This window comes from Macrotis lagotis, chromosome 1 (assembly GCF_037893015.1).
Source record: "Macrotis lagotis isolate mMagLag1 chromosome 1, bilby.v1.9.chrom.fasta, whole genome shotgun sequence".
NCBI lineage: Eukaryota > Metazoa > Chordata > Mammalia > Peramelemorphia > Peramelidae > Macrotis > Macrotis lagotis.
In genome coordinates this window covers 704,419,095-704,438,181 of record NC_133658.1, presented here as the reverse complement: position 1 = coordinate 704,438,181, position 19,087 = coordinate 704,419,095, and the positions used below count along the sequence as shown (strand labels likewise).

Sequence of the window (19,087 nt, the reverse complement as noted above, 5' to 3'; positions counted from 1 at the left end):
TTAGAAAATGCAATGGAAGAAGGAGAAAAGAGAACCAAGTTACAGTAATCCAGCTGAGTGATAAGTATTATGGTGGTAATAATAGAAATAGAGAGAGAAAGCAGATATTTTGGAGGGAAAATTTAAAAAACTCAGTGAAGGGAAAGAGTCAAAATTAACTGCAAGGTTTTGAACATTAGCCAATAAAAGAACATTTGCATTTACTAACCAGTTTGTGACCAACTGGTGACCAGGAGATCTGCTGTGTCAAATTAGGAACTTTCTCATCTTCAATCACCTTTCTAGAAGAAAAATGAAATAAACAATAAACAATAATTATGATTCACAATAATCTCTTCTCTAAAACCAGTATTAACCCCTACTGAATTTTATATAAAATTACTGACCTCTGACTTAAATCAAAAATGTCATATGAAGCTGTATAGGAATGCCTCCAAGTCTGTAAAAGAAACCAGAAACCTTTTAATGACTTAATGACATTGTGTACCAAAAGATCTTTCTCACCTATTCTTGACAAGCTAAGTAGGCAAGATCTTAAATTATAAATAATTCCTATGTTGAATGTAAAGAAATTCCTATCCTAGAATTTCCTTATTGTTATTATTAAAATTGTGTCTCATCTTTTTAATAGTTGCTCTATTTGGAAGGAAAATTATATATTAGCAGGTTAAAAAAATTCTGTCTCCTAAATCCATATCCTAACACTTTTAAGCTTTCCAAACATATATGAAGTTCAGTAGAATTTTAAAAATTAAAGAAAATAATACTGGCTCAGAATATTTTAATTTGTAAATAACACCTAAGTATAAGATAGATAAAAAGTTTATTTTTCCTGTGATGATTTTTTTTAATTTAGCACTTATTGGCCATATATTTGGCACATTTGATTCTGCTTTGTTAATAGCCATGAAGTCTCCTAAGTGTTTACTTGATATTTTGTTCATTTGCAGGGATTGGAGATGCTTAATATGGACACAAGATGTTTCCGCTTATGACTCCCAGATGACAAGTCTGGTCTTTTCTGAGTCACAAATGAGTAGCTTCCTTAAAAACTTCCCTGAATTTACATAATAATAATAATAATAATAATCACAATCATAACAATAATAAACCTCACATATTTTCATCTTTTAATAGTTGCATGACCCATTATATTCACAAATCTTTGGGAAATTCAATGCAACTACTTTAGCTTATTCTTCCTGTTGACATAACTTCAGAATTATCTCTTCAGGGTCCTGATTAGAGATGTAAAATTTCAGGAAACTTTGAGCCACTAGCTAGCTCACTGTCTTTTTATGGGGGGGGGGGGTGGTTAGGGGATAGTTAATGAAAGGCAATTGAAAACAGAAATTTTCAGAAAAATGCGAATCTATGCAAAGCTTACTATTGCTGTGCTTTTTCCAGCTATAAAATGTTATCATGAATAATTTGATTTAAAAATTATTTTTGGTGTCTATAATAAAGAACTATACTCATGTTAATCTTCTTTATGGATTCCCAAGTTCCTATTTCAATGCTTTTACACTGCCTGTTCCCCATGCACAAAATGCACACCCTTCTCACCACTATCTCTTGGAATTTCTTAAAAACTTAGCTCAAGAACTACCTATTGGATCTTTTCCTCATTTCCCTGTTAGCTCTCTCCTCATTTGGAAATTTACCTTCAATTTACGTTGTAAATATTTTGTCGATGTGTATATGTGTATATTTCCACCCTCACCCCACCCCAAGTAAAATATAATCTCTTTTATAGCAAAGATTTTCATTTCTTTTACAACCTCAGCACTGGGTATATTAATGTTGTTGTTTAGTCATTTTCCGTTGTGTCTAATTTTTCATGACTGCATTTGAGATTTTCTTGGTAAAGCTACTGGAGTGATATGCCATTTCCTTCTCCAGATATCTCTGAACTATATACAAGTCACTGATTAATAACAGAAGCATCCAAACAGGCTGCTATATGGCATTATTTGCTGTTGAACTCAGCAGAATATATAATAGCATCAGAAAAGTTTAGTGAACTAGAATTTTCAGACACATTTTTAGGGGAAAAATTATGAGGACTAATATTGAAACATATTAAACACACATGTCCAACGTAAATCAGACTGCTTGCTGCTAGGGGTAATGGGGGGGGTGAGATCAGGAGAAGGTGGAAGGTTATAGAAAAATGTGAACTCAAAAGCTTGAAAATGTATGACTATTAGGGCAGCTACATGGTGCAGTGGGATAGATCACCAGCACTGGAATCAGGAGGACCTGAATTCAAATCCAGCTTCAGACATTTAATACTTAACTTGGCTGTGTGATCTTGGACAAGTCATTAACCCCATTGCCTTACCAAAAAAAAAAAAAATCAGAAAAAAAGGATGGATGTTGAAAATTATCTTTTCATATAATTAGGGGAAAAAATTTTAAAATATTTAATAGAGGGAAAAAAAGAAATTATATGAAAAAGTTTAAAGAGGCTGGAACCTTCCAAAGTTTAAATCCAATTCAATTAAACTCAAGAAAGAACTATTTAAAAGTCACATGAAGATGGCAAATTCAAATTTGGTGAGAAAAATAAACATTTAGTATTATTTAGACTAGAGGAAAAGAAGGAATAGCACTTTATACATCCTGTTGTTCGGTATTTTACACAACTGGGTAAGCATTTCTATTTAATTCTGCAGATTAGTTCTTTATATACTTTGAAACAATGTTCAAATATTAGAAGTTAGTAAATGCTCTGAAGTCTATGATTTCCTCAATTCAGAAGTTTTCCCCAGGAATGGAGTGAGAAATCAATCCTTTCCTTCTTATTCTGTTCAACTTTCTGATCCATATTCTGCTCAAACTTAGGTGAAGGTCACCTAACATGGTCATTTACCAAAGGCCTTCCTGGATTTCTTGCTATCTAAAAGGAAAAAGGGAAGTACTCTTAACAGTTCACTTGTTTTCCCTGACCTACTCTTACTGCCACAGAGCCACACCAATAAAAGGTTACTATTTAAAAAAAAAAACAAAAAAAAAAGGAAGGGCCTGTGCTTTCAGAAGATTTAAGTCAAAAAAAAGAACTTTGCAATTCCTTCCCCACCCCAAAAAATATCAAGGCTGACCCAGTTCATTTTCCATTTCTAACACATGAAACACAGATGGGTTGAAGCCAGTACCAGCAATAAAAATAACTAGCAATTTTTCATTCTTACCAAATAGAAAATAAGAGACAATATAACTAAACTGTAGCATTTCCATAAAGTGAGCTGGTTACCAGATGATGCCCCTTGGAAATTAAAATACGAATCAATCACTCAACCAACTTTTAATAAGCATTTCCTATGGTGATAGTACTGCAGATATTTTTTTAAAGGAAACAACTCTTGTTTTCAAAGAGCTTACATTTTAACCAATACAAATAAAAATACATACAGAACAAATTGTCTGTGTGTGTGTGTGTGTGTGTGTGTGTGTGTGTGTCTGTCTGTGTCTGTGTCTGTGTCTGTGTCTGTGTCTGTGTGGGTGGGCGTGGGGGTTATAAAATAGTATACGAGTAATCATTTATCTATGTTGGTTGGTTTGGAATCATACTTTTAAGTGGGGGGAAATAAATCAGGTCAATTTGCAAGGCAAATCTATGATAGAGGGCAAGAGTGTGTAGTAGTTTGAGATGATTGTCTTCAAGAACATACTATCTCTTCAACACCTTTAAAAGAGTTATTGAATATATGTTTATGTGTAAATCACTGTACTTGGGGTAATCCTGAGATTTCTGAAACAGAGGAAAAAAAGGAATAATATTGGCAATGATAAAGTACAATTATGAAGAAATGGGTAATACAGAAAATTATTTTTATAAATTACCTATTTTATTAACTTATCTTATTTTGCAGTCTTCATTTATGTCTTTTAATGTTCATTCTACATTTTAGCAATTATAATTACATAGAATTTCTTCTATAATATTTTTAATTCTTATTTTTTACTGTTCAAATGGCTTTACTTCCTTTATTGTGAAGTAATGATATTTTAGTGCCTATTCTACATATCAACACCTATGTTTGTTATCTTAAATTAAGATTCAAAAATGTTATTAAATGAATGCCCAATTCTAAGATTAATCCAATATTAAAAGAAATTCATTACCTCAACATAATTGTACTCAAAGAGCACAAATTTCTGGTCAGGAGAGACATAATAATCAGATAACATATAACCCAAAGTATCCTGTCAACAAAGAAAAAATAAATTCAGAAATTTCTAATAATGGCAATATTTAATGGAAAATATTTCTTCAATATTTGAAATAAGTATATGGTTAGGCATACTATGGTGCTGTTAGCCACAAGAATACGACTAGTTCCCAATTCAGCATTAAACACCAACACATTATTTCCTTTTCTATGAAGATATTCAGTATCTAAGGAGAGAAAGTAAGTAAGGTTAATATTTCATGTCATTTAGAACTTATTTAATTAGCACATGGCAAATGAACCTCTCAAAGTCTTAGGATTAAGGAAGTAGTTCTTAACTATAACTTTTTCTCTACAGAATTAGGGATTTCATTAAAGCAATTTCTCTTCTCTTCAATTTAATCTGAAAAAGTTTCTAGAGTACATAGAGATCAAATGCCTTGACTAGGGTCCCAAATATGTCATGGGTGTATGTCATGGGCGGAATTTGAACCCAGGTCTTGCTGACTGTAAGGCTAGATCTCTATCTACTGCCTGTCTTCTAAAGAATTAAGGGGAAAAAATGTTCTAAGTGCAGAAACATTGAATGGGTAATATATTTACATAAAGTCTAATTGGGTTTGTTAAAATAATTCCTTCAAGTAAATCCATTCTATAAAGGGCTCCTACTTTTATTTTTTTATTTTTCTCCAGTTCAACCTAGGTTCAAGTCATGTCTATGATGCTACCTCTTGGGTGACCCTAGGCAAAACACTTCACCTCTTTGGTGCTCTATAAGCAAGTAAAAAATATGCTCACCCACTTATGAAATCTAAATCTAATCCTGATCCAAAACTTCCATTCAGCTTGACCAAGAATTTTCTACTTTGCTGTTTTATTAGATTATTAGCTTTTAGTTTTTTATTTTAATAATTTATTATTAAATAATTTAATAATTAATTAATTATTAATTATTAATTAATTAATTAATTAATTAATGGTTTGTTAACTTGCAGATTTTTCTTTCACTCTTTCTCCATTACTCTCTCATCTAGGGCAAATAATACACCATAATGTTGCACAATCCTGAAGAACATGAATGGGTGTCTTGATATTTTAAACATTCCTCCAGGGTATGTCCCTAATTCAGTTTATAAATGTGTAATTTTGGAAGCAAGAAGGAAATTTTAAAAAAAGAGAAGAAATGTTTACCTGAAATCCACTTCAAAGGGTAGGACTTTACTCTGTAAGTACTTTTTAAATAATCATTCAAGGAATAGGTTTTCCGAAGGTCAGCCTCTGTTATTAGAAAGAAAACACATGTTTTTGTAATGTGTCAATAATTCATGTTTCAAACAATTAAATTTCAAGGAAGAAACTAATAAAAATTTTTTAAAAATGTGTAGCTTAACTATTACATGAGAAGCAGAGAGCTAGCCTTGGAATAAGGAAGACCAGGGTTCAAGTATCATCACTGTCACATACTTGTGGATAAGTAACTAAAATTTCCAGTGTCCCAGGCAAATCTCCAAGACTCTTAAGTTGCCAAAACAAACAAAAGAAAATAGATCTGCATTGGCAAAAGAAGTTTCATCATAAACTGCCTAACACCAATGAAAAACCTGTATAAAATAAAAACAAAAAAATCAAAGCATGGCCGGCAAATGAAAGGAAGCACAAGTAAGGATGTATTTGCCATTATTTTTGTATTTTCATGAATGTGTGAGAGCTTTTGTAAAGTTGCTGAGTTGTTTTTTTTTAAGTAGGTCCAGAGGTCCTCTTTGAAGACCAGCAGTCCTTAAATCCACTTTTATATTCGGCTCTAAAAGATTACAATCACATTCTGGACCTCATCAATATACAACCATTCAAGAATTCAAACTTGTTGCTCCCTCCTGATTACAACCACCTAACTTTCAACTTGTGCTTCCTTTCATTTGCCGGCCATGTTCACTTGACACCATAACTTTAAACTGCATTGGTCTCTTCCACTAACTCAGTATAGGTAATCCTTCACACCACTTAAGACATAGCCCTCTAACCCTGGCCTCCCTTACTTTCTTAGCCTTCTAATCTATTGTATGTGTTAATCCTCAAATCTGGATTGCCCCCCACTATGAGGTTTTTTGGGGGTTTTTTTAGGTTTTTTTGCAAGGCAAATGGGGTTAAGTGGCTTGCCCAAGGCCACACAGCTAGGTAATTATTAAGTGTCTGAGATCAGATTTGAACCCAGGTACTCCTGACTCCAGGGCCAGTGCTTTATCCACTGTGCCACCTAGCCGCCCCCCACTATGAGTTTTTAATTGCTAACTTTGGGTCAATGAACTGAACTAATTTGACCCACTACAAAGTCAATCTGACAAACTTCCATGGGTCTTCACTGTGGCTCAGTAATTTTTAATAAATTACATTGATCTAGTATTGATTATTAATCTGATATTGATTAATATTTGTAATTTTAAAATATTTTTATATTAATCTTGCTAACTGCTCAGCACAAATTTAAGATAATGGCTATTGTAAAATTAATTTTATTTTCTTCTAACTTCTGTGATGTAATAATTGTTAACATAACTAATATTTATACAGCACTTACTATATGCTGAGCACTCTCCTAAGTGTTTTACAAATATTATCTCATTTAATTCTCACAACCCTGGGAAGTAGTTGCTATTAATATCCCTATTACGTATATGAGAAAAATGAAGCAAACAGAGGTTAACTGACTTGCTCAGAGTAAAACAGCTACTAAATGTCTGCAGCTGGATTTGAACTTAGATCTTTTTGACCTGGCTCTCTATTATGCTCACAATAGATAAATAGGGATAGGTGGATAAATTTCTATCTTTTAAATGTCTCTGTCTTCATCCTCCCACTCTTCTGTCTCAAAGGAAGATGGGTCTTCTTTATGAAAAGTAATTCTTCTACCTGATCAACTTGATCCTGAATAAAATAACACTCAATACCATAGGATAGCAAGAGAAAGACCCAGGAGTACCAAAGCTTAGCCCAGGAATCATCTCATCTCCTCCCCTCCCTCCCCATCTCCACAAGTGCACAGAGCCTAGCCCTTACACAAAGTCCAAAATAAAAAGATAAGTTATAAGTAATTAATAAACAACCACGCAAACAAAAGAACCCCAACAATAAAAAAGCTATTATTGTGACAGGGCAGACAAAGATAGAAATTCAGAAGAAAATAACTCCAAAATATCTATAGGCAAAAGCTCAAAGAAAAACAGAATTCCTGGGAGAAAAATGTGAAAAGAATGGAGAACTATGGAAGAAAGAAGAGGAGGAGATGTGGTGTCTCATAGCAAAAACAAAACACCTGGAAAACAAATCAAGGCGAGAGAATCATTTGACTAGTAGGACAGTTAGACCAAATCCAACCTGAGACACTTGCCACTTACTAGCTGTGTGACCCTGGGCAAGTCACTTAACCTCACCAATATAAATGTGTGTGTATGTATATATGATGTATATATACATATATAAAAATATATGGCTGAAAGCCATGACCAAAAAAACACCTAGACAATATATTTCAAGGAATCACAAAAGAAAACTTTCTAGACTACTTAGAATCAGAGGGGAAAGTAGTAAAATGAACACCTCTGATTACCTCTTGAAAGAAATCCCCAAATAAAAACTCTCAATAACAATTACAGAGTTTCTGGGGCAAAGAAAACATTTTACTCTGTTGGATCCTACCTCTTCTAGGGACCTATGCACTCTGCCATCACTTCAGTCCTCTTTCAAAGTGGAAAAAAAAAAGGTAAGGTCACCAGAAAGGACTCCTCTCTCCTGGATCCATACAATCTCAAAGACTCAAAATTGCAGTTAATACTTCAAAGAAGACCAAAGATATCAATGATGTCTTGACTTGTGTATGAATTGGATTTAAATGAGGCAAAGTTGCACAAGGGCCTCAATCTTTCTAGAATGAGCATGGGACCTCCCCTTGTCCCTAGATTTGGTCATCTTTCAGTTTTTGAGTCCTGGAATACTCTACAGCTTCATGATTCTGGACAGATGCAGTCTCCAATGCCTGCAGACCTCTCAGTTTGCCTATCTATGCCACTTTGGGATAGAAAAATGACTCACTGGAATTTTTTTCCCTTGATTTTTCTGGTCAGGATTTGGTCTGGAACATTTTCTAAATTGTTGTGGCTGTCATTGTCACAAAATGTTTTCTTGATCATTTACAACACGGAGTACTTTTGTCTGTGATAGCCTTATTCTGAATGCAAAGTGTGTATGAAAGGCTGATGTTTGCATGGTGGTTTAAGGGCCTTCTACAAATGAGCCAAATGCAAGATAATCTCAGGAGAGACTAAATCTTATGCCTCCTACAAAAAAGGATCTAATTCTCCATTAAGAGTGAAAACTTCTGGCTCACACTTAAGATGTGCTTTTTCTCTGTTCCTGAATAAAAAGAAAGTCAAAAACCACAAGCATAGAAAAATATAACTGTAGATCTACAATTGGGGTGGCTGGAGGGCCAGATCTGAAATCAGGAAGACCTCTCTTTCTGAGTTCAAATCTGGCCTCAGGCATTTCCTAACTGTGCAACCCTGGGCATTTCTTCAGCTGCAAAATGGAATGTAAAATGGCAAACCACTTTTGCCAAGAAAATGCTGACAGTGGTTGCAAAGAACAAGCTATAACTGAAAAAATAACAACAAGAGTAAGATCTACTAGACATCTAACCTGATGTCTTAGGTTTATATAGACAAAGCTATTGAGGACCAGCTAAGGAAAAGGAAATGTTTTCACCTCTATACTGTTGCTTCCTAGCTGTCAATGGCCATACTGCCCTTTTTTAAACTGATGAGCTACATTCTTATAAAATTTCTTCCCACCCTGCTTTGTAAGAGGCTAACTTTAGCCTTCCTGTTAATATTACAATTACAGAAGCCCAGGAAGTCACTGCTAAAAGCACTTTAAGCATTACAACAAAACACACAATGCTCATTTTTGCCTTCTCTTTGATCATACCGTAAAGGAAAAGATATTTGTAAAACTTTTAAAGAACATGGTTGTGATGTCTATGCCAAGTGCAAGTCATGACCTCTTCAGATTGAAATGTGGGGCCAAGTTGACATCATATTCCAACATTCTCTTAAAGGAGTTCTCACCTTCCTCCATATCCACTTGTCACTTTTCAGTGCCCATAACTAAAGGAAATCGCTACATTAGCAGATGATGGAAGCCTTTCAAAGTGTTTTTAAGTTTTCCTGGTACAGACTGATACATGATATTCATTAGTCTTCAACCTCATCAACAGATAAGCCCAGTGTTTATTTTGAAGGTGGAATCAGCAACATAATTTGAATTCATTTTCAAGAACCTTAGCAAACTGAAATTTTCCCTAAAAGGAAGAAATAAACTTCATATAGAGCTAATTCCTGTGACCCTGTCCATATATATATATATAGAGCTATATATCCTGGGACCCTGTTCATATATATATATATATATATATATATATATATATATATATATATATATATATAGCAACCCTTCTCCACAGAGGTAGTAATAGTGCATAAGAAAGATCTTCTAGATGTATTTGTATAAAAATAACCACTAAGAATGTGAAATTGAGAGGCGGCTAGGTGGTGCAGTGGATAAAGCACCGGCCCTGGAGTCAGGAGTACCTGGGTTCAAATCAGGCCTCAGACACTTAATAATTATCTAGCCGTGTGGCCTTGGGCAAGCCACTTAACCCTGTTTGCCTTGCAAAAACCTAAAAAAAAAAAAAAAGAATGTGAAATTGAGAGGATATTTATCAACTAGGGAAGAGTTGAACAAGCTGTGGTATATGATTATAATGAAATATTATTGTACTGTAAGAAATGACAAGCCAAATTATTTCAGTAAAACTTGGAAAGATTTGAAAGAACTGAAGCAAAGTGAAGTGAGCAAAACCCGAACACTGTGCAGATCAATAGCAATACTGTATGATGATCAACTATGAATGATTTAGCTAATCTCAACAACAAACAATATAATGAACCAAAACAATTCCAAAGGATTCAAGGTGAAAAATGCTCTTCTCATCCAGAGAAGGAATTGATGGGAGTCTGAACACAAATTGAGGTATACTATTTTTCACTATACCCCCCCTTTTGTTGTCTGTGTCTTTTTTCACAACATAACTATTATGGAAATGTTTTACATGATTCCACATGTACAACTCCTATTTATTTGCTCACTCTCTTCAGGGAGGGAAGAGAAGGAGGAAGGAAGGCAATTTGAAACTCAAATTTTTTTAAAATTTTTACATGCAATTGAAAAAACATTATTAAAAAAAGGAAAGACCTCCTAGGGTCCATACACTACCCTGAATAAGGAAATCTTAGATTCAAAGCCCCGTTTGAGTGATCCCAAAGATGCTAGGTTGAAAAGAAACACAGGCCTTACAGAGACTGAAGGTGTCAGGTGCATAGTAGGGCCAAGTATATTGGTTCTGGGACCAAGTGAGCTTCACTTGTACACACCTTAGATATAGGGCTCTAGCCCAGTTTTGGCTAATGGTCTCCATATGTTCCTAATACTCTCAGATTTACATTCCCTGCCCACAGCCAAATTCTACACTCTTCCCCCTTACAGTCTCACTTAGTCTTCTACAAACCTATGCTGAACAAGTGATGTGAATGTTCTGTGACCACTAAATGAGATATCACAAATTTAACCTCTTTTGTACACATAAATAATTTCTGGGCTGCAATCCCAGTCAGTTGCCACAAATTCACTCTTTTAGTCGCACTTTTGTTGATTCCAATGTGAACTTTTTAGTTGAAAAAAGTAGATGGGAGTTCTGCGAAAGTAGTACTTGAAAATATCCAAACTTTTTAGACATGGTTTGCCAAAAAGGAGTGTTTTTAAACAGTAGGAAAGCAATCAGTAAAAAAGGGAGAAGACAAGATTAGTGAGAGAGTGGGAATGTTTGAGTACAATCTGCTAGAAAAAAACAAACTGAAATAGGGCCACATATCTGTAGGGAGATTAATACTGACAAGAAGGAGCACCTCTTCTTTGAGACAAATGAAGGAAGAAAGAGTAGGGGAAAGCTTCTGAATAATGTGAAATGAGGAAGAGATAAAAGGATGCTTCATTTTCAGGGAAATATGAGGTTGAGAGAGGAATAGGGAAAGCCATGGGAGGTTTAAAATGGAAAGGAAAAGATTTGGAAAAGGTTTGAAAAAGGTGCTATGATGGACTCAATAGAGAAGAATAAAAGGGATGCATTACTGCAGTAAAAGCCCAAGTGAGAACATGTAACATAAATATGTAGTGGATCCAATTAGCATAATTTCTTGATTATCTCCAACTTCTTAGTATGAGTAGAGGAGCCAAAATTTGAACCAAGGTCTCCTGCTTCCAAATTAACTGTCAAATTCATTACACTACAATTCCCTTCATAAACACATCTGGCTCAGACTTCTGAGAAGTTATTAAGTTATATATTGTCATGACAAGTACATATCACCATCGTCTGTTAAAGAGCACTGACAACTTTCCATTGATAAAAAGAGAGATAAAGTATTTGCAAAGACAGCATTCCTCTTCAATATTCTTTTCCCCTGACACTGGTATGAACTTCACTCTAATATGTGAAATACTGGAGCCTAAGACACCAAAACTAAAATAATGTCTGTAGAGCATTCATAGATGTATCCCAGGTAGAACAAAGGTAAACATCTTACCTTAGCCTCTTAAAAGACCTTGCAAATCACAGCTGAAAGACTTCTTAACAGTCAAGTCAAATTTGCATTTTAGTCCCACTTTTTCCATTAATTAGCTGTGGGACCAACCACAGCTTCACTTTTTCCTCCTGAAAGTTTCCTTATCAGTAAAATGAGGGGATGGATTTAGATAATCCTTTATACCCTTAAAATTCTATGACTCAGAGCTCTAATAAAATATTCAAAATAACAAAGTATTACCATCATAAAAAAGGCAAATGCTGATAGCTACCAAGGCATCTCACAGGTCTTATGCCCTAATTATAGCTGGCAAGAGTGTAGTCAGAATCTTTTTAGGATCAAGGTAATGTAGTAAATCAGCTGCTTAAGTTACAATAGATATTTTGATCAAATATTGACATAAGACATCAGAGAAGGATAAGGAACAACATTGAGACTTCATCTGGGAAGTGATTAGATAGTTTTATGTTTAGAGCTTGTTCTATTAATTAGTCATGGTAGGTCCTGACTCACCAAACTGCTCAAGAATTTAAGAGGAACTTTTATCTCCAATAGAAGTCTTAGAAATTTGTATTTGAGCATTTATTAAGGATAAAAAAATTAGGAAGATTCCTTTTCCTGAACTCAAATCTGTTCTCAGACACTTAATAAACCCTGTTTGCCTCGGTTTCCTTATTTACAAAATTACCTGGAGAAGAAAATGGCAAACCATTTCAATATCTTTGCCAAGAAAACCCCAAATGGGGTCACAAAGAGTTGGACACAAATGAAAAACAGTTAAAGACAAAACAAAAATAAGGATGGAAATTCTTCCCTTCAGCCTCTTTTTTCTTGGAATCTCTCTAACTTAAGTCTTGTTCATGTACACAATCCATTTCCTTTATGTCTTATCTTTGATTTTTTGTCCTCTAACCTTATCTCCAGGTTTCTCTATAAATAGACTATTGGATAGATGCCCAATATTATCTAAAACTTATCATGTCTTAAACCAAATTCACCAGTCATTCACTTATATGACAGAGACAGAGAAAGAGATTTGTTAATGACTTTCATTAGATGCTCAACACCTTGGATTTTTTAATAAAGAAAAATTCTGTTGTTTCTACTAAATTTCCTCCTGTATCATTCCTCCTTTCCCAGAGAACTACCCCATATAAGAAAGCAAATGTGAAGGAGGAATAACTTTTAAAGAACTATAGAGTTTGTTAATATTCTCAGAATATAATTTTTTAAAGAGCTACTATACATCAAGTACAGGGGATATCTTCCCAGTGCTAGAAAGATTTTTATACCAGCCTTCATGGTTTGCTGATTTATTTATTTGTTATTATCTTACTAAATATATAATAAAAGCAGTGAAGGTCCAAATAATAATCAGGTAGTATTTTCAGAATGCTTCATCATAAAATGTACATGAGTAATCTAGAGTAAATAAATAGTCTCTTAAATGTAGTATTAAGAGTTATCTGATTAAGTAACCATCATTTTTAAGGTGGCAAGAAAAGTAAGCAAAAATTCAGAGAAAATAATGGCAAAATAGCCTGAGGTGAGGTTTGGAAGGTATGTTGCCAAATGGGGGTAATGACTTTGGAGGAGAAATCCCAGTGGAACAGCCCCTATACAAGATTCTTAGGACAGAGAGCCATTTGCCTCCAAGGCCAGTGATTCATTAATGGTTCCCACTACATAATGTTCAGTTGTTTTTCAGTTGTGTCCAACTTTCAGTGACACCATTTGGGGTTTTCTTGACAATGATGTACTGGAGAGGTTTGCCATTTCCTTGTAAGAGTCAACATACAAGTACAGACTCATTCACTTCATTTAGATTAAAAAAAAAGAATGGCTAGTGCCCCAAGCCCTACATGGGAGTTATCTAACTCTTCCTTCTGCTTTATCCAATATCCTATATCCAATTAGTTACTAACCCAGTCAAATACACCTTAGAAGAGTTTCTTTTATCTCTCTTCTTTTTCATCTCCACTAATAACTATTCTAATTCAACTATTGCTAAACCAGATGATGGAACAGGCTTCCCAACTTTTCTCTTCACCTCCAGTTCTTCTCTTCTCCCACAGTCAATCCATTTTACCAACTACACCAGACTACATTCATTAAAATATCAATTTGTGTCCTTAGACTATTGTACATAATCTTCAATGGCTCCTCATTATCCAGAAAAGAAAAATTCTGATTCCTGAGATGAAACATTCAAGGATCTCTGTATCCTGGGCCCCTTCCACATTTAAGATTCTTTGATTCTCTAATCCTATCTTTCTGCAACTGCATTTCCCCAAAATTAATATTCTATTTAATAGAGTCAGATAAAACCATCAAAGTACCTAATGATATCAAATTTGAGATGCCTATTACCCAGAGTTATGAATTTTGGCAGGAAAAAATGTAAATAGTAATAATCAAGTTTTATGTTTATACCTATACCAAAATACAGGATGGTTATCAATGAAGCAAGATTCAGTGGAAATTAGAGACTCTCTATCTACCTTTGCATGAGGAAGTCACTGTCTCTTTGATCCTTAATTTCCTTATCTCTAAAATGAGATTGGTCCTGAAGACTTTCAAAATCACTTCTACCTCAAAAATCTAAGTTCCAAAAATTCTAAAATGTAACAGATGTATATTATAGCAAACCAATTCACACATGAAATAGCTTTAAATACTAAATATCTCAGGCCTTCTTACTTACATAAATAGAAGCTTAATGTCTAACAACCCCAGAGTAGATACAAGTTAGTGCTTACTCTTCTGGTATTTCAATCGCTCATAAAAAGATTCCCTCCTTCACACATCATATTAGATCTTGGCACTACTGCACAGGTCTGTGAAGTATTCCCATCTTACCTCCCTCCACCTTTAGAATCCTAACTTGTTCATTTGTGTCTGACTCTGTGTGACCCCATTAAGGGTTTTCTTGGCAAACATACTGGAGAGGTTTGTCTTCTTCAGCTCATTTTATAGAGGAGAAAATTGAGGTTAAATAGGGCTAAATGACTTAACCAGGGTCACACAGCTAATAAGTACCTGAGGCCATATTTAAACTCCTGAAGATGGGAGCAGCTAGGTGGTGCAGTGGATAAAGCACCGGCCCTGGAGTTAGGAGGACCTGAGTTCAAATTCAGCCTTAGACACTTAATTACCTAGCTTGTGTGACCTTGGGCAAGTCACTTAACCCCACTGCCTTGCAAAAAAAAACTCCTGAAGATGAGCCTTCCTTACTCCAGACCTGGCATTCTAACCACTCTGCTACAAGGATCTCTAGTTTCCTTTGAAGTTCATGCCTTATCTTCATTCTCCATGAGATCTTTCCTGATCCATGCTCCTCCCCCTGCTGCCAGTTGAAAGAGTTCCTCTTCCAAAATTATCTTGTACAATCAGTTCTGTTATAATGTTTGTTTTGAAAACAAGAATTTGTTCCAACATAATTGATATATTAAGGGATAATTTGAGCATAATGAGAATTTAGTGTTTGCTTATGTGCAATTTCTTCAGAGAGAAACATAGAGAATTTAGGAAAAACTGCTCCACTCTACAATAACTAACAAACAGCAACTCTTCTAATACACTTCCATAAGAAAGCTTCAGGTCTTTTTTTGTAAAGAGCTATTTTTATTGTCTATCTTTTGTTATAGTAGGTCAGAGGAGGGCTTCAGCCCACTTGCAGTCTAAGGTGGACCAATCTTTTAAGAAGTTTTGGAGTTTTATGCCCCACTCTCATTTCTCCTACACATTCTGTGATTTTTATTATGTGTTGTTGTATAATATGGTGATTTAAAGGAATGTACAAATTGTGTTATGGGAGAATTGAATGTATTTATTTTCTGAATATTAATAATATCTATCTCCAAGGACTGTTAGTAATAAGTTAAAATTTTAAATGTTTTCAAAGCACTTTACAAATATTATCTTATTTGATCCTCACAAAAACACATGCATTCTCCATATCAAATTGCTTGTCTTTTCAAGAAGCGGGAGGGGGGGGAGAAGAGAATTTGGAGAATTTGGAACTCAAATACAAATTAACGTTAAATTGTTAATTGGGAAATATTTTGAGCATCTCTAGGAGTTAGGTGCCATTATTATCTGCATTGTATTGATAAAGAAACTGAGGGAGCTAGATTAAGTGACTTGCCCAAAAATCATACACCACATAAGTGTATGAGACAGAATTTGAACTCAAGTCTTCCTAACTCCAGTTTCAACACTCTATCTACTGTAATAGGCTTACTCAGCACAGTGGATAGATATGATCTGGATCATAGACATGAATAGACTTAGATAGCACATCATAAATCTAATGTACTATAATAAATGTTAGCTATGTTACTGTTGTTTTCAGAACATGCTGTCTCCTGACAAAATGTAATCTCTTTGAGGCTAGGAAAATTTCAAATTTGTGTTTGTATTCCTAGTTCCTAGCAGAAAACTTGACACATATAAATTCTTGCTGTGTTAATAACTGATTTATGCTTTTGCTCAGAGGTTCTGAACCAGGAATCCATGATTTCAGAGGGTCAATGAACTTGAAAGGGAAAAAAAATTTTGCATCTTTATTTAACTTTTGTTCTCCTTTGTAATCACATTTTCATTTTAAAAATTTAAAAACATTATTCTGAGGAGTCTGTAAGTTTCACCATGACTCAAAAAAAAGTTAAATACTCCTATTTTATAAGACTAAAAAGGGTTAAGAGTATGATGAAAACCAAAAAAAAATAATTTTTTCTTTATTACACATTCTACAACACTCATTGAATACCATTTGTGTGCAGAGAATTATTATATAATATTATTAGCAGAAGACATTTTAGAAATAAGAATGAAAATATGGTTACTTCCCCTGCATTTTAATTAAGTCAATAGAAAGATGCAGTAAGTTCAGAATAACACGAACCATCATATTAACAAGTGAAAAAATACAATAGAAAATCAATCAGGGTGGAAGAGAGGATTATGCAATACAGAAATGTAGTTTAGTTCTCTGAAGGCACATTTTCATATACATAAGCCTGAACTGAAACTGTGGATCTTTACATGTAAAGTTTACTTTTTTAAAAATTATATTTGATGAGTAATTTTTACCATGAGAGATCTCTTGCAATAAAGTAAAGCAATTAACTAAAAAAAAAACAGTGACCTCATTTGAAAGAGCCTGCAATATTCCACATCTGGAGTACCCCTCCACCTCTCTATTTTTAATTCTTTTTTAATTAACAAAAATCTATTTTCTCTTTCTCCCACCTCCCATCTCATTAAAAGAGAAAGAGAGAAAGATAGTGAGAAAAGAAAAACAAAATCATGGTAGCAAATATGCCAAGTGAAGGAAAACATTCCCTCAACAACTATAAACAAAAATATCTATGTCTCACATTCTGTGCCTTGAATTTCTCATGTCTGTCAGAAAGTAGATAATATGTTTCATCACTGGGCCTCTGTTATCAAGAATAGTGCTTGTATTAATCACAGTACAGCTTACAAAATTTATCTTTAGAGTGTTTTTGTCATTATATAAATTGTTCTTCTGGTTTTGATCATTCATTATTTATAAGTGTTCTTTTCTACAATATTGTTATTAAAGTATAAAATGTTCTTCAAGTTCTGTTTGCTTCCTACTGAATCAGTTCACATGTCTTTCCACATCTCTTTAAGTTTTTTTTAGTTCCTCATTTCTTATAGTATATCAGTATTTCATCACATTCTAATACCACTATTTATTTAGTCATTCCTTTATTAATGGACATCTCTTTAGTTTCCAAGTTTTTTGCAACCACAAAAAGAGCTGTTATTAATGATTTTGAAAATATATAGCTTTTTCCTCTCTTTGACCTCTTGGACACAGGCTTAGGGGTGCTACAATTGGGTCAGAGGTTGCACTGCTTAGTATTTTGTATATAATCCCAAATTCTCTTCCAGAAGTTATGTCCATTCATAGGCTCATTGTGAATGTGTACACCACCAGCTCATATATATGTGTGTATACACACACACACACACACACACACACACAAACATATTTTCATACTCAAGCTATGACTTATTTTCTAGACTTACCCTGCATTATTCCATAATCTAGCCAAATCAGTTTTTAAAATATCTAAAAGCACTCAGATAATTCCCTTCTCTAAGACTCATATACATATATATTGGTATATATACTGAACATGTAATTCTCAAGGAGCAGCTAGGTGGTTCAGTGGATAAAATGCCCAAACTGGAGTCAGGAGGACTTCATCTGGCCTCAGATTTGTGTAACCCTGGCCTTATCATTTAACCCTCTTTGCCTCAGTTAAGAATCCTCATCTATAGGATGAGTTGGAAAAGAAAATGGCAAAGCATGTCATATGTTTGGCAAAAAAAAATCCTCAAATGGAAGAGTCAGACATGACTAGAGCTGTTAAACAACAAAAACTTTCAAAGTTGTCCAGCTTGCTATTCATTTTGATCTTCTCTTCTGTGCATTTTTTTTAAAAAGGTGCTTCAGTGATCCTTTCTTTTATTACTCTAGTTCTATCACCTCTCTGATCCACTACCACCTCCTTCCCTAACCCCACTCCCATCCCCAAAGGATTGATAAATGGTATTGATTCAGCAAAATCCTAGAACTGTTGAAAGGGCCAGCTATAGTAATAATCAAATCTCCCCCAATCCAAATATTATTCCTTGCTTCTTGCTAAATACAGTAAGTGGAAAGTATGCTTGTTCTGCAGAAAGAGGGTTTGAGTTTGAATTCTGCCTCTAATGAACCTAGGCAATCACTCTGGACTTCATTTTCCTTATCTATATAACAAGGTTGACCTAGAAGACTTCGGAGGTCACTATTCCCCCTCTCAAACTAGGATCCATGAGTTTGTGAGCTCCTTGGGGGTGAGAACTGTCTTTCACCTCTTGAAACCTCAGGGTTTAGCACAATATTTAGTACACAGTAGGAACTTAATATACTTGTTTACTGATTAATTGAACCTATGAGCCCATCTCTTCATTTCCACCCATTGCAATCCTTTAGAAACAGCAATCTGCTCTCACAGCTTTTAGCATCTCCACCACCCCACTCATTTTTCTTTCCCTTGAAATCTGACTTTAGTTCTCAAAAAATCCTCTCTCAAAGGCAACCACTGAGAACTTTCTTTTGTTAATCTTCTTTCTGGACCTCTGGACAGTATTTCACATTCCACCAGGCCCTGCTCTCTGATCCCTGGTTCAGGATCT

General features: G+C 34.5%; 1 protein-coding gene across 2 annotated transcripts in view; it reads right to left on the bottom strand.

Annotated features, from left to right (window-relative positions):
- The window catches only part of DPP4 (dipeptidyl peptidase 4), a 109,017-nt gene that overhangs the window by 69,820 nt on the left and 20,110 nt on the right, over positions 1 to 19,087 (bottom strand). For both annotated transcript variants that reach the window (XM_074215848.1, XM_074215849.1), the window contains 5 exons: positions 5,367 to 5,453; positions 4,311 to 4,402; positions 4,129 to 4,209; positions 387 to 439; positions 209 to 281 (listed from right to left, as the gene is read on the bottom strand). In XM_074215848.1, coding sequence (XP_074071949.1) covers positions 209 to 281; positions 387 to 439; positions 4,129 to 4,209; positions 4,311 to 4,402; positions 5,367 to 5,453 — 386 coding nt within the window. The remainder of the gene's footprint in view (positions 1 to 208; positions 282 to 386; positions 440 to 4,128; positions 4,210 to 4,310; positions 4,403 to 5,366; positions 5,454 to 19,087) is intronic.